Source organism: Carassius carassius, chromosome 6 (assembly GCF_963082965.1).
Source record: "Carassius carassius chromosome 6, fCarCar2.1, whole genome shotgun sequence".
Classification (NCBI taxonomy): Eukaryota; Metazoa; Chordata; class Actinopteri; order Cypriniformes; family Cyprinidae; genus Carassius; species Carassius carassius.
In genome coordinates this window covers 28,169,757-28,197,029 of record NC_081760.1, presented here as the reverse complement: position 1 = coordinate 28,197,029, position 27,273 = coordinate 28,169,757, and the positions used below count along the sequence as shown (strand labels likewise).

At 39.3% G+C, this 27,273-nt stretch overlaps 1 protein-coding gene across 1 annotated transcript in view; it reads left to right on the top strand.

The window, feature by feature from the left end:
* The first annotated feature begins 6,546 nt into the window (after positions 1–6,546).
* LOC132142571 (uncharacterized) overlaps positions 6,547–27,273 on the top strand; it is a 21,841-nt gene continuing 1,114 nt past the window's right edge. The window contains exons 1-8 of the mRNA XM_059552534.1: positions 6,547–6,708; positions 14,023–14,135; positions 14,311–14,386; positions 16,735–16,921; positions 17,178–17,246; positions 18,791–19,734; positions 19,847–20,670; positions 20,755–20,958. Coding sequence (XP_059408517.1) covers positions 6,617–6,708; positions 14,023–14,135; positions 14,311–14,386; positions 16,735–16,921; positions 17,178–17,246; positions 18,791–19,734; positions 19,847–20,670; positions 20,755–20,958 — 2,509 coding nt within the window. The 5' untranslated portion in view covers positions 6,547–6,616. The remainder of the gene's footprint in view (positions 6,709–14,022; positions 14,136–14,310; positions 14,387–16,734; positions 16,922–17,177; positions 17,247–18,790; positions 19,735–19,846; positions 20,671–20,754; positions 20,959–27,273) is intronic.

Sequence of the window (27,273 nt, the reverse complement as noted above, 5' to 3'; positions counted from 1 at the left end):
GATAATCGTCGAAATACAAAGTAAATGATTCTGCCACCGCGAGGCACGGAATGGTATTGCGACAACGATATCATCAGGCGTTTTAAAAATCGCTTTTGTTCATTAAAATCAAGCAATAATAAAAATAAAATTTAAAAAATAAATCAAATACTTAATCATAAATACTAAAACAATAATGAAAATTGTTGTTACTTTGGCAACTGACTGAAATAAAATCATTTTAAGTTGAAGTTCTAAAAACTACATCTGAAATAAAAACAAAATACAAACAAGATCAAACTGAAAAATGTGCATGACAAAATTACTAGAATTAATATAAAATACAATTATTTAAACATTTTAATTCGATTTTAATTACAATTAATATCAAAATAAAATCGAATTCAAAATATTGCAATAAAATAGGGTACTATATAAGTAATAGCCAACTAAAATAACACTGAGGAGAGACATATGCATCATATACAGCGGGGACTGACATGTCCTTATTTATCGAACAGCTTTGTTAACAATATGTGTTTCAGTGAATTGTGATCCAGCACTGAAATGTATTTTTAATGTTTAAAATGAGGGTTTGTTGCATTCATTATCAGTGACAGAACTAATATGGTGCATTGCTTCTCTCATGCAAGGTCTGCAAACAGAGACACGTTCTGATCTATCACTTTTCCACAGCTGCGACAGCTCTCTAAATCCTTTCTAGTGAAACCAGAGTTTCACTCTGATAGTTATTTAGGGAAAGGCTGTGTATAAGCATTTTCACTTCTGGCAGACAAAATCAAAATAAGGGCCTATTATATCACAGTTAGATACATAGGCTATCTCAGATAAATGTCTGTAACAGGTTAAAACACTCTGGTCTCCCCTATTGTAAAAAGGGGAGGTAAAGGGACGAATAAGCCTAGAAAAATATAAAAGTGGAATACCACCCTGTTATACCACCCTTCCTTGTTATTTCACGTAGAAATCAATTACTTGTGTGATTAGGTGGGTACTAATAAACGGACTGCCCGACCAGACCACAGAATTTGGCAGAAAGTAGCAGATTTCTGCAATTGGCCATACACAAACTGAACTCGCAAATTTTGGCTAATTTAAACATGCTACCAATTAGAGTGTAGCATTTCTGTATTAGAATCTAAAGTCATTAAGGACTATCTTGATATGTATAATTTAATTTAATGTTTAATTTAAACAACTGGCAACAATATAAAACGACATCACCGTCTGCCTCAGTCGCAAACTCTGCGGTGGATCTATGAAGTTAACTCTAAGCCAATGAAATTCCGTCTTGACATTCCCAGCCCCTCGAACGCACCACGTTCTCATGAGGAGGCGGAGTCACGGGTAATTCAGAAGAACTACATCTGAAAACGGGAGAAGAACGGCGTTTTGAAAGTCAAGTCATGCGAGAGATATTTGAGCGACAGTGAAATAACCGCTCCGCTAGGGACAAACAGCGTTTTACCACCATTTAACATCTACACAGCCTATGGTAGTACAAGACTAAAGTGGAGTCCTATAAAAGCAAGGATAGGCTATGCTGATTTATTTCTGCTGTTGGTTCCAACGTTATTTTTCCAACAGTAACGTTAGGTGTTATTAATTATAAATGGCTGGCAGGGGTACAAACGGTCGTCATGGGTCGCGGAGCCACGCAGGGAGAGCCGCAGCTCTAGCCCGGCTGCTTCATAAGGAATGCGTCCAACTCCTGGAGCTATACGTAAGTCTTGAAATAGAGCTTATTTATACAGAACTAATGTAGTTATTATGATTAACTGTTGAGTCCTTCCTAATTATGACCTGCTATGCGACGCAAACTTAAGTCGTCGGCATTGTGACATTTAGTTGAAGGAATATCTGGGGTCAGTTAATGTGTTAGAAGTGACAGCGTTGTCTGTGTGTGGCTCCGGGGGATCCAGACTTGTCAGTGCTTCTGGGTTAAAAAGCGTGATTGTTCCATTAATAATTGCATTTTTGGTTACGTTACCTGACAAATTGTTCAGGTTCTACCAGCAGCATCAAAATGTTTCAGGCTGAGGATGAGAGAAATGTTTTGGCTAAAGGGGTGAGAAAAAAAATATATACAAGGCTAGATATGTTAGTAATGTGTTTTTCATTCAAAAAATTTAGAATCCTGAGAAATCCACATCCTTTCAAAGGGATATGCAACTTTTTGGGAGTTTTAAATATCTATAAAACTATCAATTTTAATCATTATTTCTCTCTTGTTTGTGTGTGTGTTAAACTTTAGGTTGTTTGTTGCTTGTTGTATCTCTAGGTTTCTTGTGTTTCTGTAGTTTAAGTGGTAGAGCAAGGTTGGGGGTTCGATTCCCCGGGAACACATGATAGATAAAAATTGATAGCCTGAATGCACTGTAAGTCGCTTTGGATAAAAGCATCTGCTAAATGCATAAATTTAATTTAATCTTAATTTAGTCAAAGCCTAACCAAGTCATCTATGGCAAAAAGTTGACCTGAATTAACCCTATTTATATATAAATTGAACATCTGCTGTGCAATAATTATTTGTATATTGTCCCTGTTAAATAAACAGTAATTAAATAAATGAAATGTTTAGGTGACCTTTGGAAATTGTGTTGGCTTTCCAAGATTATAAAAGTTTGTTTGGCTCTGTCTTTTATTATTTTTTAATTGCTGCTTTTAGTCGCGGTCATATGTTTACCACTTGTTTATCAGTTTCATCATCTGGTATTTTCCGCTCATTACATTCGAGGTTTCTTGTAACTTCTACTCATTGCCTTTATCTCACCGTTTAGAGAAACAGGGAATCACTGCCATCCTCGCCGGTTGACGGAGGTTATTTAGTGTCCATTCCTCCGCTGGTTCCTCAGCTGTCAGATGCAGAAAAAATATCAATCCTGCACGCCGCGCTCAAGGAGTGTCTGAGACTTCTGGAAGATGTCATTACCCGGGAGGATGCAGAATCTTCCGATGAAGACAGCGAGTACAAGAGAAAATGGAAAACTGTGAGGGATCGTCTGGGGCACTTGTTGGCAAGCACAGAGCAGCTACTAGTGGAGGGCCAGAAATTTGAAGCTAAAGTTAAAGAGGTGTTCATGTTAAGTTTAGCCAGCCTTTTAAATGTAATGTTGCTCTGTTTTCTCATAAATGTGAAGCTGTTGTAAAGCATAAATAATCTGTCTGTGCTTGTGTGAAAGGAGCTGGATGGTCAAGCGGTTAGTGGGAGCTTCGGTCTGAAGATGTGGATTGTGCGAGTGCTGCAGGACCTCGTGCACTGGACTGGCCAAACATCTGACACCCTCCGCTCTCTGCCGGCAGAGATGGAGAAAGCACCACAGACAATGTCCCGAAGGACAAAAAGAGGCGCCGAGAAAATAAGGAAGTGAGACTTGATATGCGATGAAAAAAGAGAACAAATGGGTGGAGAGGAAGAAGACGAAGTATGATAAGAATTAGGAGAAGGAATTTCATTACAGCATGGAGAATGTAGAGAGTCAGAAGATCTGGATGCAGTCATTGGAATTCAGGATTCCAGCATGGGGAAAGCAGGAGGGGAGGGTTTGAACAATATATTCTTTTAGGAAAGTTATTTTAATATATTCCTTGGTCATTCAGATGAGATTTTAAACTATAGCAGTGAATGTAAATACCTTTAAAGATTAATCAAAATTCTTAAATGTACTGTATGGTTTACATTTATTACCTTTTGAGATTGTTGACATTTACATTGTTGACTCACAGTAGACAGTTTTTTTTTTACCATGATTATCAGAGTAAGAAAGTGAGTTGGCTAATGTATGCTACTTTTGTTTGCATTTCAAAATTACTGTTTGCATTTATTTGTATCTATTAGGGATAGTTCACACAAAAGTTAACATTCTGTCATCAGTTACTCATGTCACCTTCATGTTGTTCCAGGCCAATTAAACCTGCATTATTTTTTCCTTTGTGGAACACAAAAGAAAATATATAAATGTTGGTAGCACTTTACAATAAGATTTAATTTATAAACATGTGTTAACTGAACTCCCACAAAACGTATTAATCCTAGCTAATCTGAATTTCTGTTAACATTACTTGATGAACATGAACAATAAACAATGAACTACTGTATTTTTTTTTTTTTTTTTTATAACCTAATATTAAAAGTTAATAGTTCACATGAACATATGCATTAACTAATATGAACAAATAAGACTTTAATGTAAACTGTAACCAAAATGGCTCTTTCTCTTTTTTTTTCATTTTTTGTAGGCCTACAATGCAATTTATTGATGTGTAGTTTTGTTTGGCCCCAGTGTTCTTCAAAATATCCTTGTACAGATTTAGAAGGACATGAGTAAATGTGAAAAAATGATGAAGGAATATTCAGAATATACATTTTTTGGTGGACAATCCTCCTCAAAATAATAATCTACTGTTCTAGACAGTGAGTGAGGTATATTTTAAGAAGGTTACTTTTTCACATTCATCATTAATGCTTTTTTCAAATTACATTTGTAGCCTGCAGTTATTAATTGTACCATCTGCTGATGTTTGTTTGGATTAATTCCCCATCCACACTTAGGAAACACTCATGCCCTCTGCTGGCAACATAAAGTTCTGCTTTTTATTGCAGGTCAACTTCTCAGATGTCTTGTCAGACTCCGGTCCTAGTAACAGAGGAAAGTGTACAGGCAAGCACTTTTTTGTGGCGATTGAAGTTGTCGCACATTTACACTGATTTTAGCATGTTCAATATCTACTCAAAATCTATATCTTTGCAAGCCTGGGCCGGTCTTTGATTTATGTGACGAACTGTATAGAAGAATTCTGGTGGAAGAGCATTAATGATTCAGCACCTGGTTACTGTATGAAGGAGACTGGAATCAGTGTAGAAAGAAAAACACTACCAGATGATAATTTATTATTAATATATGCAATGCATTTAAAACTTGCACTACAATAAATGGTCATATCTGAGCTGTCATTCAAGCAATTACTTACAGTTTGGTGACTTTTTGTATGTGTGTGTGTATATGTGTGTACAACTGTGAGAGAGGAAAAGCAGGATGTGTGTTTGGAAGACAGGGGGTGGAGTTTGTGATTTGTGTGTGTGTGTGTGTGTGTGTGTGTGTGTTATTGGAAGAGAGGCAGGATGCCTGTGAAAGGGGGAGGGGTGTGTATGTGTGTGTTATTGTATGAGTGTATTTGTCTGAGTGTATGCATGTGCAAGTGAGTTACAAAGTAAGAGAGAATAGAGATAATGTGACTGTGATGTGTGCTCGTGAGGCAGGATGTGTGTGAGAGAATCGAAGGGGGAGGGGTGTGTTAAAGAAAACGAGTGTGTGTGTTTGTGTGTGTGAGAGAGGTGAGAAAGGGGAGTGTGTGTGTGTTCGCTTGCGTAGGAGGGAGAATCTGTGTGAGAATCAGATTGTGTGTGTGTGTCTGTGTGTGTGTGTGTGTGTGTGTGTGTGTGTGTGTGTGTGTGTGGTCCTGGGATTCCATACGTTATGGGGACCAAATGATCCAATAGGCACAGTAATACCAAATTTTGACCTTGTAGGGAAATTTTTGTCCCTATGGGGGACAAATTTTTGTCCCTATTTTTTTTTTTTTTTTTGATAACCTAAAGTTTTATGTGAGGGGTTAGGGGATATTATATATGAATATCTGGTATATAAGTGTGTGCTTGAGTCTGTTTTTGCATACTAATCTCAGATTGTATGCACACTGGTAGACTGTCTGTCTGTCTCTCTCTTGCTCTCTCTCTCTTGCTCTCTCTCTTGCTCTCTCTCTTGCTCTCTCTCTCTCTCTCTCTCTCTCTCTCTGTGTGTGTGTGTGTGTGTGTGTGTGTGTGTGAGGGATGAGAGTGGGGGAAGGGTGTGTTTAGATGTGTGCGTCAGAGGTTTGTGGTGTGATAGAGAAATCCAGAATAGTCTTCATATGACTACATGATTTGAAAATATTTAAGGAGCGCATATGGACAGCTCATATCAGTTAACATTTTTATTGAAAATGGCATTTAGGTACTGGAAGAGCATAGCAATACATCGTAATATGAAGATTTTATGTTTTTCTCCATTGCATAGCCCTTATTTATCAACATCGAGCGCTTAACTGCGGAGGCAGCAGCAGATAACACTACGTTATCTACGTTAACAAACAAAATATATATAATGTATCGAGAAATGTTTTTTTTTAATCTAAGTTAGTCAGGAATTTAATTATGCTGAAATATTTATTCTGTCGTAACGTAAAAATAAATAAATCAGACAGCAACAGACCTGTCGATATTATCTGTTAAGTACAATCAACTTCGCTTAAAAACAGAAATACCACCCCAACCCATACTGGAGGTTGCAACCATTTCTTTAATATGGGGAAGTTTCTGTTTCTGTTTTTCCATAGATGAAATAATTTCCCGCTGGCATCAGAACCACAATGAAATGTTATAAAGCTATTTTAAGTTGTAAGTTTCGAACCAAAAAAAACAATCGAAGTATTTACAAGTTCTGAATTACAAGGGTGATTGTCCGGCCGCACGTCCTCCCCTAGCTTCTGATTGAATGGTATCGTCTGGAAGAACCTGTACTAGAGAGGGAGAGCGCGAGCGCTGCTCGTGAGAGGACAGCGGCGCTCATCAGCGGGAATGGCGGAGACCGTTCGCTCGCTTTTCGACTACCGGGAGCCGCCGACGCTGGACAGCAACGGAGAGAGCAGCAAACCGCCACAGCCGCGAGGGTAAGGGAGTGAACAGACTCGAGAAAGAAGTAACATTTCCAGAGATGAAACTACACTGTCTTTAGAGCTCAGAAACGTCTGTCAGATGTAATAATGCTATTTTTCTATTACGACAACACGATAGTAATGATTTAAGTTTTAAAATGGTTGTAGATAAACAATAAGGTAAACAAAGTTATAAAAATGTTTTATTCATTCAGTTATGAAGTTAAGTTGTTCTTTATAAATAACGTTATTGCTCCGTTGTCACTGGAATCAGGTGTGTGTGTCATTTAAATAACAGTGACTTAAGTTACCAGTGTAACGGATTCATTTTCAGTTTAAAAAATAGAATGCACAATGTAGGTTTTAATCACTATTAACTCTGAATAAACAATTGACGTGCGCGCGCGCGCCTGTGAGTGTGTGTGTGTTTGTGTGATTTCGTGTGTGCCTGTGTGTCATAGAGTGTGTGTGTGTGTGTGTGTGTGTGTGTGTGTGTGTGTGCGCGTGCGGGCGTGCGTGTGTGTCTGTACCACGGAGTGTGTGCGTGTGTCACAGGGAGAGCGCGTGTGTGTGTGTGTGTCTGCCTCTGCCTGAGTGTGTGTGTGTGATGATTGCGTGTCTGTGTGTCACACGGAGAGCGCGTTTGTGTGTGTGTGTGTGTCTGCCTCTGCCTGAGTGTGTGTGTGCGCGTGTGATTGCGTGTCTGTGTGTCACAGGGAGAGCGCGTTTGTGTGTGTGTGTGTGTGTGTGTGTGTCTGGCTCCGCCTGAGTGTGTGCGTGTGTGATTGCGTGTTTGTGTGTCACAGGGAGAGCGCGCGCGCGTGTGTGTGTGTCTCTGCCTGAGTATATGTGTGTGTGTGTGTGTGTGTGTGTGATTGCGTGTCTGTGTGTCACAGGGAGAGAGTGTGTGTGTGAGTGCAGAGGGGAGGAGGGAGTGAGCAGAGTGTGTGAGAAAGGAACAAGTACAGTGTGTGTGAAAGAGAGAGAGAGAGAGAGTGTGTGTGCTTGCGTGTGTATATGTGAAGGAGAGCATGAGAGGGAGGGAAAGACAGTGAGTGTGCGTGATAAATACAGACACTGTATGCTGGTGTGTATGTTTATGAGACTGTGTGTGTACCAAATGTCCCCACAAGGATAGTAATACTGGTCATTTTCGACATTTGACATTTATTTTTTTGGGGTCCAATGAGGAAAACGGCTTATAAATCATAAGGAATTAAGTTTTTTGAAAATCTAAAAATGATTTAGGTAGATTTAGGGTTAGGGCATGGAAAATACAGTTTGTACAGTATAAAAATCATTACGTCAATGGAAACCCATGTGTATGTGAAAGGGGGAAGAGTGTTTGAGAGTGAAAGTGTGAGACAGAATGAGTGTATGATTGCATGAGACAGTAGATAAAAGGTGTGTTTATGTGAGAGAGTCTCGGTGTGTGTTTGCATAGGCTGTGCCTAAATGTTATGGGGGCCAAATGTCTGTTTGAAGACAGTAAAACCTGAAATCACCGGACAACACTTGTCTTGAGAGAAACCACTTATTGTATATAACATAGAAAGGTTTCTAGGAGGGCAAGGTTTAAGGTTTTTAGGTGATCAAACATATAATTTGCTCAGTATAAAACCGTAGTCAATGGAAAATCCCAAGGTGTGTATGTTTGTCAGGAGAAAGGTGTGTGTGAGTGTGTACACATGGTACTGAAGAAGATGTGCATTTTAAATGTGGGGAGAAAGTGTGTGATGTCCGTTGATGTGTGTACGTGAGACAGGGGAAGGCGTGCGTCTATTTGTGCGTTTGTGAGAAAGAAAAGAGAACAGCATTGTTTTGGTCAGTATATGTTTGTGTAATCACTGGGAGTTATGTGTGTATAAAGTATAAAGCCAGTGGATAACTGAAAGTGTGTGGCTGTATTTGTTGATTGTGTTTGATAGGGAGAGCTGGATGAACACTGGTAGTATACGTGTTTGTGACAGAGCAAGGAATACATATATTTATAGACCGAGACAGAGGGCAGGTATAGAAAACAAAGAGTTTTTATAATGCACATTGTGTGTGTAGCCTGTATATATCTTTTAAAGGGAGTGAGACGGCTTCACTGAAGCTGTTCGAAAGAAAATCCTGAACGAAGGAGTTTTCAGTTAACTAAGCTGAGCTAGTTCAGATGAAATTTTTATTGCTTTGAGGTTGCTCTTTCATAGCTTGGGAGACTTAATGTATTTGTTTAATCGAGATATTAACTTTGTCTAATATATCTGTAAGAGTACAGAGCTACAAAATTGATGTGGATAGCTCCGATCTGATCATCTGAACGTGGAAGAATTTCATAAACAATTTTTAAATCATATTGATAAATTGATTGCAGACTGCAGACAGTTATGATCAAGGGTGGAGATGCGTTTAAAACAAGTTTTTTTCCATGCAGTGAAAGTCAGCACGGTTCAATATTGTGTTGTGGACCTTGGCATTCTTGAAAATATCTTATTTTGTGAAAGAAAGTCATACATGTGAAATTATGACTTAATTTTTATTTTTAGTGGAACACACATACTGGTAAAAAACAAATTATAGCCTGAATGCACTGTAAGTTACTTTGGCTAAAAAGCTCTGCTAAATACATAAATGTAAATGTAAACTACCGCTTTAATGCATATTCATGTTGGAGAAAGCCGATCTACAATCATACTCCGATTTTGTGAAAACGTGTACGATTTCCTTTGGCTTAAGCATTTATTGTTAAAAATAAAAACTTATTATAGCTTCAAACTTTTAAAAGTGCATGTAAATGCACTTTTTGAGATCTCTTTTGAAACTCTAGATTAAGATACTTATTGGGGTCTTTTTCTCTGGCGAAACATATGAGAAGCAGGAGACATGAGTATATTCTCAATTTAATCTCACTGCTGTCTTGGAAAACTGAGATATTAATGAGATCTGAAGTGATGGACAGTTGTTTAAGTGTGGTAGAGTAGCATTAATCTGATTGTAGTAATTTTGTTGTAATTTTTGATGTGTGAAAATGAGTAGTTTGAGTGACAGATTTGTGTGCCAAAAAAAGTGTGTGTCCGTTTAAGAGAAAGACAGAGAGAGTATGTTGTGACGAAAAGCGAAGGGGAGGGAGCGAGTGTGTGTGTGTGTGTGAGTGAGAAGCGAGGCTGTGTGTGTGTATGTGTTTGTGTGAGTGAGAAGCGAGGCTGTGTGTGCGTGTGTGTGAACTAGGCAGAGGCTAGTGTGTGTGTGTCTGAGAGAGAGAGGAACAGAAGAGGGGAGGGGGGGGGGTGTGTGCGTGAGAGGCAGAGAGGAGGGAAAATGGTGAGGAAATGTGTGTGTGTGTGTGCGCAAGCTTGCAGGTTTGAAACTGAAAAAGAAGGGGAGGGAGAGTGTGTGTCTTGGAAACAGAGAAGAGTGTGTGTGTGTGTGTGTGTGTGTGTGTGTGTGTGTGTATTTAGGCTTGTGTGTGTGGTTGAGTGAGGAGGGGAGGGTGAGTCTATGTGTGCTCATGAAGCAGAGGTGTGTGTGTGTGTGTGTAAGAGAAAGAGTGTGTGAGAGACTGATAAAGGAAAAGAGAATGTGATCATGTGGAACTGAGAGATTGTGTGTGTGTGTGTGTGTGTGTGTGTGTGTTTGTTCTAGTGGCTCACTGTGGAGGGGAGGGTGAGTGTGTTTGTGCACTAGAGGCAGAGAGAGAGGGCGGGTGTGTGTGTGTGTGTGTGTGTGTGTGTGTGTGTTTGCATGCATGAGAGAGACGGTGTATGTGTGTTTGTGTGTGTGTGTGTGTGTGTGTGTGAGAGAGAGAGAGAGAGAGAGAGAGAGAGAGAGAGAGAGAGAGAGAGAGAGAGAGAGAGAGAGAGAGAGACTAAAGAAGTCAATGTTTGTTCATCTGTGTTTCTGTGAAAGACAGAAGTGTGTTTGTGTGTCTTGAAGAGAGGGAGTGTTTATGCATCTACTTTGTTTATGAAAGAGGAAGGGAGTTTGTTTGTGTGTGTGTGTGTGTGTGTGTGTGTGTGTGTGTGTGAATATGCAGAGTGTGTAGGCGGATATGTTATATGTTTGAAGAGGAAGACTGTAGATTGTGTGTGTGTGTGTGTGTGATTTATTTGTGAGAATGAACAAGGCAGAGAGTGTTTTCAACAAAGGTTTGTGTGTGTTGATTGGGTGAGTGTGTGCATGTCTTCAGACTGAGCGCCTGCATGTGTATGTTTACATTATTCAAGTGTGTGTGTGTGTGTGTGTGTGTGTGTGTGTGAGAAAGACAGACAGACAGACAGACAGGAAAATTGTGTGTGTGTGTGTGTGAGTATCTTCAGAGAGAATGCATTTGCTGCAGACTTTGTGTACGTGTGTGTGTGTGTGTGTGTGTGTGTGTGTGTGTGTTTGTCTGAGAGAGACAGAGAATATGACTCCAGCTTGGTTATTTGAGAGAGCGTGAGTGAGGGAGTGTGTGCACTTTAGTGAGATTGTCTGTGTGTGCATGTGAGCTTGAGATGGAGGAGGGGTGAGTGTGTGTGTGTGTGTGTGTGTGTGTGCGCGCCATGTGAGCTCAGCTGATGAGAGGATATTTGTGTGTGAGTGTATGTGTGTGTACGAAGGCTTTTAAAGGGTAGGGTGTACTTGCATGTGCGTGAACACATACGTGTGTGTGTCCAGCTGGGGGGATGGTGTGTGTGTGTGTGTGTTTTTGTGTTCTTGTCTTTCTGCTGGCACATGTGCATTTCTGAGTTGACTTGTTTGTGTGTTGTTGTAAGTGGAATGGGATTTTGCGTGTTTGTCCATGAGGGAAAGAGGAAAAAAGAGAGATAAACAGAGTTTAGATACACGAATGAAAGGGAAACAGATTTTGCCTTTTGTAATGAGGAGGAATTAAAAGCATGTAAGTTTTTTTTAGTGTATTGACTTGGAAAATGTGTTACACAAGTGTGTGTAATGAGATTTACTGACAGGCTGGACAGGAGTATGTCCACAGAAAACAGAGACTGCTATTCAAATGAATCTCAATGGAACTTGTGGAAAATTTATTCTATAGTCGAATTTGGAAACACTGGTAAACCACTGAATTACAATAAAAGGAGAGCAAATGAGCATGTGTGTAGAGATTCAACAATATGGATGGAGCCATGGCCCAAGGCTAGTGTAAGAGAGTTTTGGGCCCATTGACTGAAATGTCCCTTGCCTCAGTTGCACATCCAGCCAAGAGGTCAATCGGTGACATTTAAGGAGCAGTTACATTTTCCTACACAGATTTCACCTATGTTCAAGTTGGTCATAGTGAATTCTGTGTGAGATGTGTTTCATACATCTTTATGCTCTTGACAATAAACTGCTTTTTTGGCTGCAAAATTTCACCTGAATTTTATTAATGTGACCACACATTTAAGCCCCGTTCACACTGCGGTTCCAGAAAATACACTGGTAATGTGTCCCGGCAATTGTTCCCGGGTCGCTAGATTTTGCACTTTCACACTGTCAGTGATTACCTGAAATATGTGTGTGCGTTCACACACAACTCGTAAAGGTCCCGTAAAGACACGTGACATCGGGGTGTGACGTATAATGTACGAGTCGAAAACGCTAGGCATGTTAACTTTCACTTAAGCTGGCGAACGATCTCCGCGTCAGCGCGGAAAGTGATACAATACGTCATCAATACAACACACTCTTTACGGCATTAGTTCTGGCTTTTGTTCACACACCGCTTTTAAAAATTCAAGTAATATTTAATTAAAATGCTAAAAACACTAAGAATAAAGATTACATCATAACTGACATCATATATATTAAGTTTATTATATTAAGTTTGAGGTACACATATCAGCCTAGAATAGGAAGGCCATTGAGTATTGTCTTTGAGGGGAGGCTTGACAAAAGTCAAGAACCACTGCCATATTTGTTAAATGTGTTTCATTATTCAAATTCACAGGTTAGAGTTCACCAGACTTCTTCTTTTGTCATCTGTGTGCTAAAGTTTAAGACAAATTTGTTTTTGGAGGAGCTTGGGCATTTAATTTTCTTACATTTGTAGTCATATGAATGGAATTGAATGGAACATGAAGTCTAGTGTGGCTTTCATTTGAATTGGTTTAATAATTTATAAATAAATGGATAGAATATAGTAAGACATCGTAAATAAACAAAGTCAGATTTTCAGTGTTTCATTGCCTGAACGATCAACACCAAGACACACCGCACTACAACTCATTGAACAGTTTGTACTTCTATACACAACCTCATTTCATTTAAATCAGTTTAATTCTCCCATCTACTCTGATTACATTCAACAGACTTGTCTTTGTAATCATCATCTATATGACAGTTCTTTATAAAGCTGGCCTGAAATGGTGGATGGAGGGATGAAAACATGAATCCGCCTGCATGCATCCACACAAAGACATGCTAACATATTCTCTTGGGTCCAGATGGAGGGTCGGCCAGATCAATATCCAGTTGGCAAGATTGAGTCTTATCACAGCTCAATGAATTCATCAGGCACACACACACTGAACACATCTGTAACTAAGAGACTGCACTGCACATCTCTACACTTGTCTATTAAGCATTCACAGTTGCATCTGTGGAAAGCAAAACTTTGGCTTTCATACACCGCTCTATTAATGACAGTTCACACATACTCTTAAGTGGTCAGTTACTCTCTGCTGAAGCTCTAATGACTATTTGAAATTAAATGTTGAGAAAAAAAAAACAGCATATGCTGGTTAGGTATGTTTTGAATCATCACAGCTGGTTTGACCTGTTTTAAGCTGGTCTATAGTTGATCATGAGCTGGTTTAAGCTGGTTGTAAGCTGGTTATGGGTTGGTTTAAGCTGGTCCTAAGCAACTAGCTCCTACTCAGGATCAGCTCATGACCAACTAAGGACAAGCTTAAACCAGCTCAAATAAGCTGCCATGCTTCAAAACATACCTAACCAGCATAAGCTTGTTTTTTTCAACAGGGGATTCCACCAAACTGATTCTTCCTCTTGAAGGAGAGTGAATACGCAGTGGATTCATTACTGGAGTTTGCGAAGATGAGCATTACATTATATTTCTGATGAGCTTGATTCTTGGCTTCATTTAGTTACGGTATAGAATAATTATTGTATAGGTTGCACTATTTTAGTAACATAGGCACTTTAAACAAGTCTTAATTGAACATGTTTTCCTGCCACATGTTTTTCTATTTATAGACATAAGCAAAATTAAACCAGATTTGTGCTGTGATTTCCACTGATCCACTGACATATCAAGGTTATTGATTTGTCAGTGATTTGTTTTGTTGCTGATTAAGTTGGTCAGGCTGTCTGTTTAATGTGATGTGTGTGTGTGTGTGTGTTTTGTAGACGTGGCTGTGGAAGGAAAAGGAAAGGGACACCAGTAAAAATGTGTGACAGAGTTTTTGCTACAGAGGATGAGGAGGAGAGCATGTCTGAGAACAGCTATGGAACAGAGAAAGGTGAAGTGTGTTTGCTTTTAGCCTTTTCGTTACTTTAATTGATATGTAAGAATAAAGATGCAGAAGCTACCGATACATAATGGAGAAGTTACCAATAGGAGTACAGAAGGGTCTTTAGAATTAAGAATTCCAGCTGAATTATGTTTCAATACCTTTTTGGTATTATCCGTTTCAGGTGATGATCATGAGGACAAACACAGAGTGCCTGCTGCTGATGGACCATGCTATGAAACTCAATCTGCTCCGCTCTGGTGAGTGACTGAGTGAGTGAGTGACTGGGTGAGTGACTGAGTGTGTGTTTGTGTGGTCTGAGTAGAGATACTGCTGAGTGTGGGTCTGTGTGCGTGCTAGGAGGAGATAGCAAGTAATTGTGTTTGTTGTGTGGTTGAGAGATACTGTTGTGTGCATATGCAGGTGGGGGATTACTGGAATGCAAGCTGTGTGTGTGTTTATTGCACTTTGTTTATTATCATTGGGCCAGTGAGGGAAGGTGTGCGTGTGTTTGTGTGCGTTTATCATAGTGTGTTGCTGGACTTATGGTATGTGTGTGTGTTTGTGCTGACAGAAATATATGTTTATATGTAACTCTATATATATATATATATATATATATATATATATGATGACGTGTGTGCTGGGTAACAGTGTGTTCTGTAATTATAAATAAATATTTATGACATTCGTTCTGGTTGAGTATGTATGCCAGGCTTATAGGGGCTTCAGAGCTGATGGCTAATCTTAAGAAAAAATGTAGCAAGCATATGTTAGAATTAGTGTTGTCACGGTACCAAAATTTCAGTATTCGGTACCGATACCAGTGAAAATCCACGGTTCTCAGTACCAATTTCGGTACCAAAGCAAAACATATGCTAATAAAAAATGTATTTATGTCCTTGAGACGGCAGATGCTGAAATTACTGCAAATGTCACGCGCTTCAGTCTATGCAACCCTCTACGGACACCTCTGCAATTGAATCACCATTGGCCATTAAATATTTTAGTTTACTCGCCAGACTGATATATAATTAGAACTTTAGTAATTAGAAGTAAACTTGATAACAATGTTTAAATGCATATTAGTCAATTTAACTGAACATTTTAACTGGAATGGTGGTGGTGCTTTTTTTTGTCATTCAGTGATTCTGTAAAAAAAAAAAAAAGGAGGTGAGAAAAACTAACAAGAATACTGATAAGATAATATTGATACTAATTCTATTAGAAGAACTATAAAAACACACTAAAGATTGCTAAGGATTAATTAGCTGCTGGATTCATGAATATTAATCAGGTTTTGTGCATTCGCTCAAACTGATTTGCTGAAATCAAAACAAACGATAATAGGTGAGCGCCAGCCAATGAGATTGCCATTTGCGCATTAACTCCACACACTAATGTTATAGGAAAACCCAGCTATTCTTAAAAGCTGAAGATTTCCATAGATATGCCACTATTTTGACAGGAAAATGCAACCAAGAATAGTTTAAATGTAGTGCGTCAATTCTCTCTCTCGGTCTCTGCGTGTGTGTGAGAGAAAGCGACAGCGATCTGTGCGCCTTCACACTAGAGGTACATTAAACACAGGTGCGCTGTGCATCCATTGAGATGAACTGAATCACACAGATTGCCTGACTGAGAGTGAAACTTTAAAGCGCTCAGTCAGAGAGTGTTCGGCGAGTGAACATATATCTGAGCTAAACTTATACTTAGCCTCTAACTCACACAATGGCGAGTAAAATCTGAGAATTTATTAGCCATTGGCTAATATTAGAAATCATTTAGTCGCCAGAAGGAAGATTTAGTAGCATATGCGAGTGGTGTACTTGCAATTTAGAGGGTCGCTATGTAGTAAACAAACCCGCACGTCTCTGCCATTCATTCATTCACACAGAGACACGCAGAACATGCAGGATTCAGATTTCAACCAACTTTTGCGGCTTAACATTTAAATACTGGTCCATATGGAGATTTGATTTGAATAATTTATGCTAACTTTGACAAATTCTTTGACTGTCCATATTAAAATGTAAGTTTCATCTTCATGACTTGGAGTTTGAGATTCCGTCCGCTTCTTCTGCTTCGCGGTAATCATATCGCTGTATGCGTCAAGAACCGGGTTTGAACGGGACCTCGGTACCACCAGTACTTACAGAAACCTGGTACCGTCACATTTTCATTTTTTTAGTACCGACTTGGTACCGAAGTACCGGGTCTTTTGACAACACTAGTTAGACTACACTAATATGCAAGTATATGTTAAAATATACACAAGTATGTGTTAGAATACACGAAGTAGCAGCAACTAGCTATAAACAACCTGTTTGTGGCTCAACACTATTTATCTAAATCCAATTTTTAATAATGCTACGAGTTCACACCAAACGGGACATTCTGATTAGTCATTTGAGATGATAATACCTTATTAATGTTAGTTATCAAAGGTGTAAGAGCTGAGACAGCATGACTGTAGCACAGGACAAGCATTAGTCTGCCACTCCGTGGTTTAGAAAATAGGGTCTGCAAGATTTCCCAGCTGTGATGTGGTTATCTCTATCAGTTTTGTTTGCTGTATTGCTGTCTGATGTAGTTTTCTCTCATGCAGTGTGAGTGAGGAGGGCTCTAGCAGAGGGAGGGGGGTCGTCTCATACCCCCCATCACCAAACTGCCGTATTCGTGAAGTGCACTGTGGAAATCAAGTGCGACTGACTGTCATAGCGATCCGTGACATCACTAAGGGGGAGGAGATCACTGTGGATTACAGTTTGACCGAGTGGGGAGAAAATTCTTTGGTAAGTGTAACCATGACAATGGCTTGCACATCTCAATGCTTTGAGCTCCTTTTGCACTTGTGTTACTAGTAATATGTAAATTGTTGACCGTTTATAGTTTAGATGTGTTTGTGACATGAGTTTATATGCATATGGTGTTTGATTTATTGATGTGTATGTGTGAGAGTGTTGGAGGGATTTTATAGTCCCACTCTTGTCACATGGTTAACAATTTTTTTTGTTTTGTTTTTTTGTAATGTTTACATCTCTCTCTCAGGGTTTCCATGACACTGTATCTCCTAGTAGCTTTGATTGCAGCTCAGACCATGAAAGAAACATTAAGAAGGTAAATATGCATTACATTTTCACGAATACACTTTTAGACACACCCAGTTACCAAGCAACAGTCATTTTCAGGCCTCTTGCTGAATATATTGTCCTACTGAAATGATTGTACCCCTTGCCATCAGTGTAAACATACCATAAGCATAAGCACCACAGCACACTAATATCTCCTGCATTTTCTTCTCCATATAGTTTCATCCAGACCCTATGACTCTGGGAAGTCATTATGAAAAATTGACCCTATTCAATTTTTAAAACACTTTTTTTGGTTTCTGTGCATATTTCATCAAATCTTTTTCAAATAAAAAAGTTGACATTGTATCATCTTGCTCCACCCCTTTTTAGCCGGTCTCCTTTAAACAAATTGTTCAACCATTATTTTAGGGTTGTTGTAAGTAATTTTCGAAATGCCTTTTTCGAAAAAAAACATAATTAACAATATGCCAGTTAAAAATTTAAGGTTAAGACAGAAATGAGCATGTTTACATGCACGTTCTTAAGCTGATTATGCTTAAGCCGAAAACGCACTTGGTCATGTAAACTTGTTAACCAGTTTTCTTTTATCGGAGTAAGGTCATAAACAGCATTAGCATAAACTGGTCGCAACAAGTAGTTTTTTGCCTCTTACCCCGATTTCGCATGGCATGTAAATGCAATAACCTGCTTTGTGTTGTCTTATAGAAGTGCAAAAGCTCTTAACATTTACATGCAATTTCCATTATTCGCTATTCATTATTATGATGTCAATTCACAAGAGAAATGTTATGGCAATGCTTGTGTTCTATGCGCCGTCTCTGGATGAGGGTAAAGAGCAGAGAATGGTGGCAGCGAGTTGTGGCAACAGAGTTCATCGATTCAGAGTAGAGGAAAAATTTCTGAATGTTCCTAATCATTCATGGAGCGGTGTGAATATGTTCGTCTCTGTATGAGTCCACAAGAGTTTTCTGTTTTTGCACCTGTACCAATGGATATAAATACTATTTTCTCTTCTTCGACATTATTTTTAATCTGCGTATTGTGCGTGTCATGTCAGTGTGTACTTCAACGAGCACATGTACATTTTGGTCAGAGTGGCAATAATGGGATTAAGGTGTTTACATGCCAGTATATTTCGATTTCAAATCGACCTACTCCACCAATGATAATACGATTATATTTGCTGCGATTATGAGCTTAATCACATTATTTAAATCAGAGTATTGCATTTACATGATTTAAAGTTTAATCGCAGTATTGCCAAAATCTCATTATAATCGCTTTAAGAGGGTGCATGTAAATGCACCTAATGTCAATTAATCAACAAGAAATATCATCATTTAAATAAATCTGGATGCTTCTGGCCAAAGAAACACTTCAAAGTGAGTGTTGGTGGTGTTTAGTTTTTTCCTGGAGGATATAATTAAGATCTGCCATACATTCTTCACTTTCAGTCATTACACTTCAAAAATTGTCATTTATATATGTTAAAGCTGGAATGCAATACTTTCTGGATTATACACTCTTTAACAGATCTTAGAAATCCATATGCTTTTTTTTTTTTCTTAGGAGGAAGAGTCTGGCCCAGTTCCAATTTCTGCATCGGAATACCTCACACCTTCTTGGTCTCTCTCTCCTTCTTCCTCTCCTCTGTCTCACTCTGAGCCCAGTGATTCAGACCTGGACTCAGATGATGCCAATGGAGATACACGCATGCAAATACCTCACCGCCGCAAGAGGCACAAAGCCCTGTCCTCTCCCGCTGCACATGCTAAGAGAAAAGCACAACGAACCCCCAGCCATCCTCCCACTTTTCCACACTCCCTCCTGTCCTCCTCACTGCAGCCCGCCATCCCCTCCAGTCCTATGTTTAAGTGCCCGCAATCTGCAGGAGTTCCTGCTAAAAGTGTCAGTGTGTCAGTGGGTCATGGGCAGAGCACCATGGCACAGAAACAGCGCTGTGTTTTCTGTGGCCGTCACTTCCGATCTCTCCCACGCCATCTGGATAAACACCACGCCCACCAGCCGGACGTGTGCTCTGCCATGGTGCAAGCATACACCTCTGGTGACCCTCCTTGTATACAGTCTCCTCTCCCATCATCGAGCAAGCAGTCCCAGTGCCTTCAAGTGACTCCTGTTCCAGGTGTGGTGGTGGGAACACCACAGTCACCTCCCTCTTCTTCGTCTCCCATCAGAAGGAGCCCTGACCTCTCTAGCCCTATTTGCAAAAGTCCTACCTCAGCCCCGACTACTCCACCCAGAAGACGAGGTGTTCCAGTGTCTGTCTTAAAGAGGAGCCCACCTATTCCTGCTACTCCTCCCAGAAAAGGAGGACGAAAAACAAAAAAGGATAAAGAGGAGGTGGACATTTTTGAGAAGACAAAAGAAGAGGAATTGCCCACTCCAGTGTTTTTAGATCATGTTAAGCAGTCAGAACCTTCAAAAGAAGAAAGAGAGGACAATGGAGGGAGAGAAGAAGAAAGCGGAGCAGAGGATAAGACCGACCTATCAAGGTCAGACATTTTCAGTTGATCTCACAATGTTAAAAACAGTTTCACTGTTAAAATTGATTATCCATTCTCTTTAAATTCACTTAGTCCTGTTGTCCTTTTTCTCTTTTCTCAGTTCGCGTCGTCTCCACATGCTCCCACTTCTTTCCTCCCTTTCCTCCCTGGTGTTGTATCTGCGGCGGCTGCAGCACTCTGCCTTTATTTCTCTCTCCCGCTCACCACAGTCGGCCGAGGCATGGCGTCTCCTCTGTCACTCTAGTCTGGCCCTTCTCATCCTCTACAATCGCCGTCGTGAATGTGAAGTCTCCAAACTCACCATCTCCGAGTACCAGGCCCGCGTCAGATCCCAGTGCCCCATTCCTGTGCAATCTGGTGCCCCACCTATTCTTACCCCACTGGAGGCCTCGCTCTCACCCTTCGAGCGGATGGTCCTCTCCCATCTCTCTCGCGTTGGAGTCCAAGGGAAACGTGGCCGCGTACAGCCACTCATCCTCCCACCACACTCTGAAGCCTGTATGGAGATGCTTTTGCAGACTCGTGCTGGTGTGGGAATTGATCCACAGAACCCCTATTTGTTTGCCAGGCCATATCATTCACCAGCCACTCCCCTACGAGGGACAGACTTACTACGCAATTTGGCTCGGTCCAGTGGTTCTCAGCACCCGCGGGCACTGACACAGACACGTGTTCGCAGGCAGGTGGCAATACTTACTCAGCTGCTGTTTTTAAGTGAGGGTGAGGAGGAAGGGCAGCACGGGTCTGCCATTCAGCGATTGGAAAGCTTCTTGCAGAAGGAGTATCATGTGACGCAAAGCTGTGCAACCATTGGCCAGGACCCTGGGCTGATGGGTCTGATTGGTCGGGTGGTACTATGCGGGGAGAGAGACGGCGTCTTGTTCCGAGGAATGAGTTTAAACCACATCTGTCTGGAGTTAGATGGTGAGTGAGTTGTTGAGCCAAGCACATGGCAGGTGTAAATAAAGAGTATTAGACACATCAGTCATACTTATCCTTCCCTTTCAGTGTTGTCAGAAAACTCTGCCGACTCGTTGTCAGAGGAGTCCGATGTTGAGCAGAGTAAAGAGAAACCTGAAGCACCATCTCCTGCCACCAGCATTATGATGAAGAAAACCAAAAGGAACAGCAAATCTTCCCAGTCCAAGAAGATGATAGGCAGCTCCCTGGTCACAAAGGGACGCAAAAAGTCCTCCGGAAAGCCCAAGCCTGGTGAGTCTGATTGTATGACTGTCAGTCATATGCCTTTGCACACCTTAGTTCCAGGTAATGAGGACAATGCTGATGATTGTGAAATAATCCATGTTGACATGTGCAATGCATGTCCAGTTAAACCAGGGTTATTTAATTCCATTTTACAAAACCGATTCTGAGGGCTGAAAAGTGCAACCTTTGTTAAAACTGTGTAGCTACACTAACTGTTGAAGTAGGACAGACTTTTAATGCGTTAAAAGTTTTGGTCTAAAGGGCATCATCAGTTAATCTAATATCAAATGCATTTGTTGCATCTTCCCTACTAATATGGTAACAAATAAACATCTGTCAATCCTAAAGGTATTATTTTTATTGACCTCATTTACATGCACATTATTTTCAATTAAGATATATTGTTGTCAAGCCTTTATTTGGAAAAATACAGTGGCCTCCACTAATATTGGCACCCTTGGTAAATATGAGCAAAGGTGGTGGCTGTGAAAATAAATCTGCCTTGTTTATCCTTTTGATCTTTCATAAAAAAAAATCACCAGTATTAGTGGAGGACACTGTAGGTTTACTTGCTCTAAAAGTACTGGGCCCGGTTGCATAAAGCACCTTAAGTTTTTCCCTCAAGTATGAGCCTTGGGTCATGAGACACAGTTTTTGCAGTTAAAAAATCGACTGTTGCCATGGCCACGTTATTTGTTAATGCAGATAGCGTGTATGTTTTCACAGAAAACAATATAACATGGATAAGGAAAACAAAAACCAAACATGAAAGAGAATGACCGGACAAGACGGAACCTCAAATTGATAATTCACTCAAAAAAAAATATATATATAAAATGCAAAGAGACAAGATAGTCTATGCATGACGTTTTATTCGGAACCAAAACAATGTGAACATTAAACCGCTAAACTCTCATACAGTAGCCGCATTTCCACTGTCGGGCCAGTGTGAGCCAGGGCTTAAAGCAGGCCGCGCGGGGCTAATAGTCTCAGATCTGTAGCACCGAGGCCAGAAAAGCGCAGGGTTTCCACAGTCGAACCTGAAGCACCGCTGCACATCACTAAAACACGCCCTTTACACGCCTCTCAGAACAATGTCACGAAACCCCATCATTTCACCAACAAAGAGAAGTTATCAGAAAACTAATAAGAAATAAATCACTGGAGCATGCGCGATCACACACGAACATGATAAAAGCGGCCGTTTGTTTGCATGCTTTGTTAAATATTCAAATTCAAAAGCATCGATGTTTTACTATAGAATAAAAATACATTGATCATAATGAATTAATTTATCAGGACTCAAAATTAATCACACAGAAATACGTTCATTTCTATTTTATTTATTTTTAACGCTTATGAAAATAGCCTGCTTATTCAGTCGAGTCTGTTTCTGTTTATTTGTAGCCACAGTCGCCTATCCGTCACATTTAGAATGAATGGTAATATCTCTATTTTTATAAAAGCTCCCGAACAAAAAAAACATTATTATATTTTTATGATAGGCAACGTGGAGCTAAACTCTCGAGACGAGACTTATGACAGATAATATTAGTTACTAAATAAATACACAATTGTGATAGAGAATAAGAAGCTGACGTCTGATTTCTCCAAGTGGTTCATTTACCATGTTTACCATGGTAATGTTAATGTTTATCGTGCAGTCTTTTACATCGCTTATAAATATTTCTGCCTTGTATGGTGATCATAATCCACATCGGATCAAGTTATTTCAAACACTCGCTGCTGACTAAGAGTGAGTTTTGAGCTCAACTTACTTTAAAAAATCTTTAATACTACTGTTATCTTTCTGAAATGATCCACAGCGGTGAGCTCTCCAGACGTGGAGAAACTCTGCCTTTGTTCATAACCCCTCCTCTAGCCCCAGCTGGCTCGCTTTGGCCCAAGGTTTTCGTCGGGCCAAAAAACCCTGGCCGTTGGCCCCGAGGAAGCCCCGACGAGGCACGATCAAGCCCCGGAAGTGACGATGGAATCGCGACTGGCCCTGGCACGCACTAGCATTCCCGCTTTAAGCTCGACAGTGGAAACATGGCTAGTGTGTGTTTCATTCATACTAAAAGCCAGGGGGGCGCTCTCGCGCTAAAAGTCCAAACCGGATTCATAGAAGTAGTATCTCATCTTAAAAGCTGAATAAAAAGCAGAAACTTAAACTCAATAATCTCATGAATGCATGAGTATATGGTTTATGTGTGTTTTTCCAAGTCATATCCAGGTAATATGTATGAGAATACAATAATAAAATATTATGGAATATAAATTTCCTCTCGAGTGTGATGCACTGATGTTTGTGCTAATTATGAGCCATATGTAAGTTGATCATTGTTTATATGTGAATAAATGCGTAAATTTAAAATCCGTTTAACATATAAAGCGGCCGATCATGACGATTTATGCAACACTTATTGGGTGTTAAGGGATACTTAAGAGAAATTCTAAGGGTTTGTGACGGTTCACCTAAAGAAACCCTTAAGTGACACTTAAGGGTAATTTTCAGCAACACCCTTAAGTTTAAGGGAACCTTAAGGGCGAACTTAAGGGAAAATTACACTTAAGGTATTTTATGCAACCGTGCCCTGGAATTATAGATTTGAATTCTAGAATTTGCTATATTTGAGTGATTCGGTATTAATGTCCCTGACAACAACAAAATGAAAGACATATGATGATGCCCATTCTTAAATTGTCCTTCCAAAAATCTTCCTTTTTTGTCTGTATTTTTAAAATTTTATTTAAATATCACTGCCTGATTTGGACAATGCATACAATTTCCAAAAATAATGTCTACTCGCGCATAGATTACTTCTTTATGCTTAAAGGAGATCTTTGTAAGGTGAATAATTGTGAAATAAAAGCTAGCACTATTTCAGACCATGGTCCCATTTATATGTCAGTCCATCTGAACAATAAGAAGAAATCAACCCTCTGGAGACTGAACTCAAACATTCTGAATAACCCAGTTATTAAAGATAAATTGAAAAATGAAATTCAGTTGTACTTGGACATTAACGAAAATGAAGAAGTGACCCCACCTATTCTCTGGGATGCATTAAAAGCAGTGATTAGGGGCAAAATAATATCCATATCCTCATATGAGAAAAAAATTAAGGGAGTAAAACTTAAAAAATTGGAAGAGGAATTGAAGACACTACAGAAAGAACATGCAAAGTCTCTCAAAGATGAGAACAAACATAAGATTAAAAAACTAATAAAAGAAATAGATGAAATAAATACTCAAGAAATTCAAAAAAAGCTCCTTTTCACAAAGCAACAATACTATGAGGTAGGTGGGAAATCACTAAAACTTTTATCATATAGGTTAAGAAAACAACAAGCGGATAGAACTATACACAAAATAAGAAACTCTGCAACAAATGAAATAGAAACTAATCTGGAAAAAATCCAGCAGTGCTTCCTAGAATACTATAAAACATTATATTCCCAACCACAGACAAGCAATGACAATCAGATTGATACCTTTCTGGCCCAAATTAATCTCCCACAGATCACTGATGAACAAAATGAAAAATTAATATCTAAAATAACAAAAGAAGAACTTCAATCATCAATCAGGAGAATGAAAGGGGGGAAGTCTCCAGGGACCGATGGTTTTCCCACAGAATGGTACAAAACAATGCAAGATCAACTAATTCCAACATTATTAAAAACGTTTAATTGGGTTTTAGAAAATAAAAATATCCCCCCCTCATGGAGGGAGGCAATGATCTCGGTCATACCTAAAGAGGGGAAGGACCAATCGGATTGTGGGAATTACCGTCCTGTAAGTTTGTTAAATAACGACTACAAACTATTCACCTCCATATTATCTAAAAGAATAGAACTGATATTACCAATATTAATACATAAGGACCAGACTGGCTTTGTCAGACAAAGACAGACCCAAGATAACATCAGGAAAACACTGCACGTTATGAGACAAATCACACAACAAAATCTGGAGACACTGATATTAAGTTTGGATGCAGAAAAAGCTTTCGACTCAGTGAGGTGGTCATTTTTATATAAAGTACTTTCAAAATTTGGTTTCCATACGAGTATAATAGACACATTTGCAGCTCTATATAACAAACCAATGGCTAGAATTAAAATCAACGGGGATCTAACTAGTTCATTCATTCTGGAAAGAGGAACGAGACAAGGGTGTTGTGCGTCGCCGCTCCTCTTTGCCTTGTTTATAGAACCCATGAGTCAACTGATTAGGCAGAGGTCGGACATAAAGGGCGTAATAATGAAATCCGGGGAGCAAAAACTGGCCCTATTCGCTGATGATTTATTGATAAGTATAACACAACCTACTCAGACACTCCCAAAATTGATGAAATTACTAGAGGAATTTGGTTTCATTTCGGGTTATAAAATTAATATCAATAAAACTCAAATATTAAAATTTAATTATGACCCACCATCCTCAATTAAGACCATGTACAATTGGAAATGGGATGCGGAATCCATTAAATATTTGGGTGTTTTATTACCTAAGGACTACTCAAGATTGTATGACATCAATTACGGCCCATTAAATTCAAAGATAAAATCTGATATACATAGATGGAATGTTATTCCCTTTTTAAGTTTAAGCTCCCGGATAGAATCAATCAGGATGAATATTCTTCCACGGTTACTATACCTTTTTCAGTGTCTGCCAGTCAAAATACCATCTAAACAATTCTTAGAATGGGACAGATTGATAGCAAGATATGTGTGGCAAGGGAAAAGGGCCAGAATTAAATTTAAGACACTGCAATTAAGAAAAGAGAAGGGTGGAATGGGCCTTCCTTGCCTACAGGACTACTACCATGCAGCCCAACTGAGACCTTTAGTCTGCCTGTGTTCGCCAACATACACTGCAGCATGGAAAGAAATAGAAAGTACAATGTTAAACAGAATCCCAATAACGGCCCTACTAAGTGATAACAAATTATTAGAAGAACAGGAAATCCCGAACGACTCTATAATAGGCAGCTCTCTGAAGTCCTGGCAGACAATGGTCAAAACTTGCAGATTAGGAGAAGCATCAAAAATTATGAGATGGTGTGCCTATGATTCAGACTTTGCTCCAAACAGAATCGATGGCAGATTTAAGATATGGATCTCAAAAGGTTTAACTACTTATTATTCATTTATCCACAAAGGGGCATTCCAGAGTTTTGAAACCCTACAAAAAGATTATGGACTGGGAAAAGATGATTTTTTTAGGTACCTGCAAGTGAGACATCATTTTAATGAAAATCTTAAAGGGGTGTTAGGAACAGATGAGTCAGGGTTCCTGGAAGTATTTTTATCATTAATTAAACCCAGACCAAGCAACAAAATTATCTCCAAAATATACAATATCATACAATTATCTAAAAAAGAGAATACGGAGTACATAAAGAAGAAATGGGAAAGGGAATTGAAAGTGATGATCACACAGGAGAGCTGGGGGAAAATATGTCAATTGCAGTGGTTATCAACCGGGTCAAACACATGGCGGGAGTTCTGCTGGAAAAACATTGCAAGATTCTTTATCACACCCATTCAGAAACGATATCAGGGTAGCGGAGATGCCTGTTGGAGACTTTGTGGGTCTAATGGAGCCAACCACTTCCATATATTTTGGGACTGCCAGATAATTAGACCTTATTGGGAAGAGATTCACAAACATATAAACAATGTATTTAATGTAAATATACCATTCAAATGTGAAACTGTTTATTTGGGCAATATAGGGTTCGAAACATGGAATATTAACGATAAAAAATTGCTGGCAATACTATTAGCAGCCAGTAAGAAATCTGTTACGAGGAAATGGTTAAAAGTAGATCCACCCACCATTGATGAATGGATTGGAATTGTATATGAGATTTATGTTATGGAAAAGATATCCTTTTCCCTCAAAGTTGAAAAAGATTTTTTTTATAAGATTTGGACCAAATGGACTGAGTATGTAAAACCAATCAGATCTGATTTCATTTGACTGTACTTGTGCTTTGTGTAGACCTGCCCTCTTTGTGTTGTTTTAAGTACCTGAAGTGGTGCGCATCCCGGTTCTGTTCTGCTTTGTTATTGTTCCTAACTGAAATAAGTAATGGTCTGTAAAAGGAATACTCAGAAGGGCAATATAGACAACTCATCTAAACTTTCTGAATCCATCCCTGCCTATGTACTTGAATGCCAAAAATTGTAATTAATGTATGTGATGGGATTTTGCCTTTCCAAATAAAAAGATAATATCAAAAAAAAAAAAACAATTTCCAAAAATAAAATCATATATGTAGAAGTTTACGTCACAAAAATATAAAA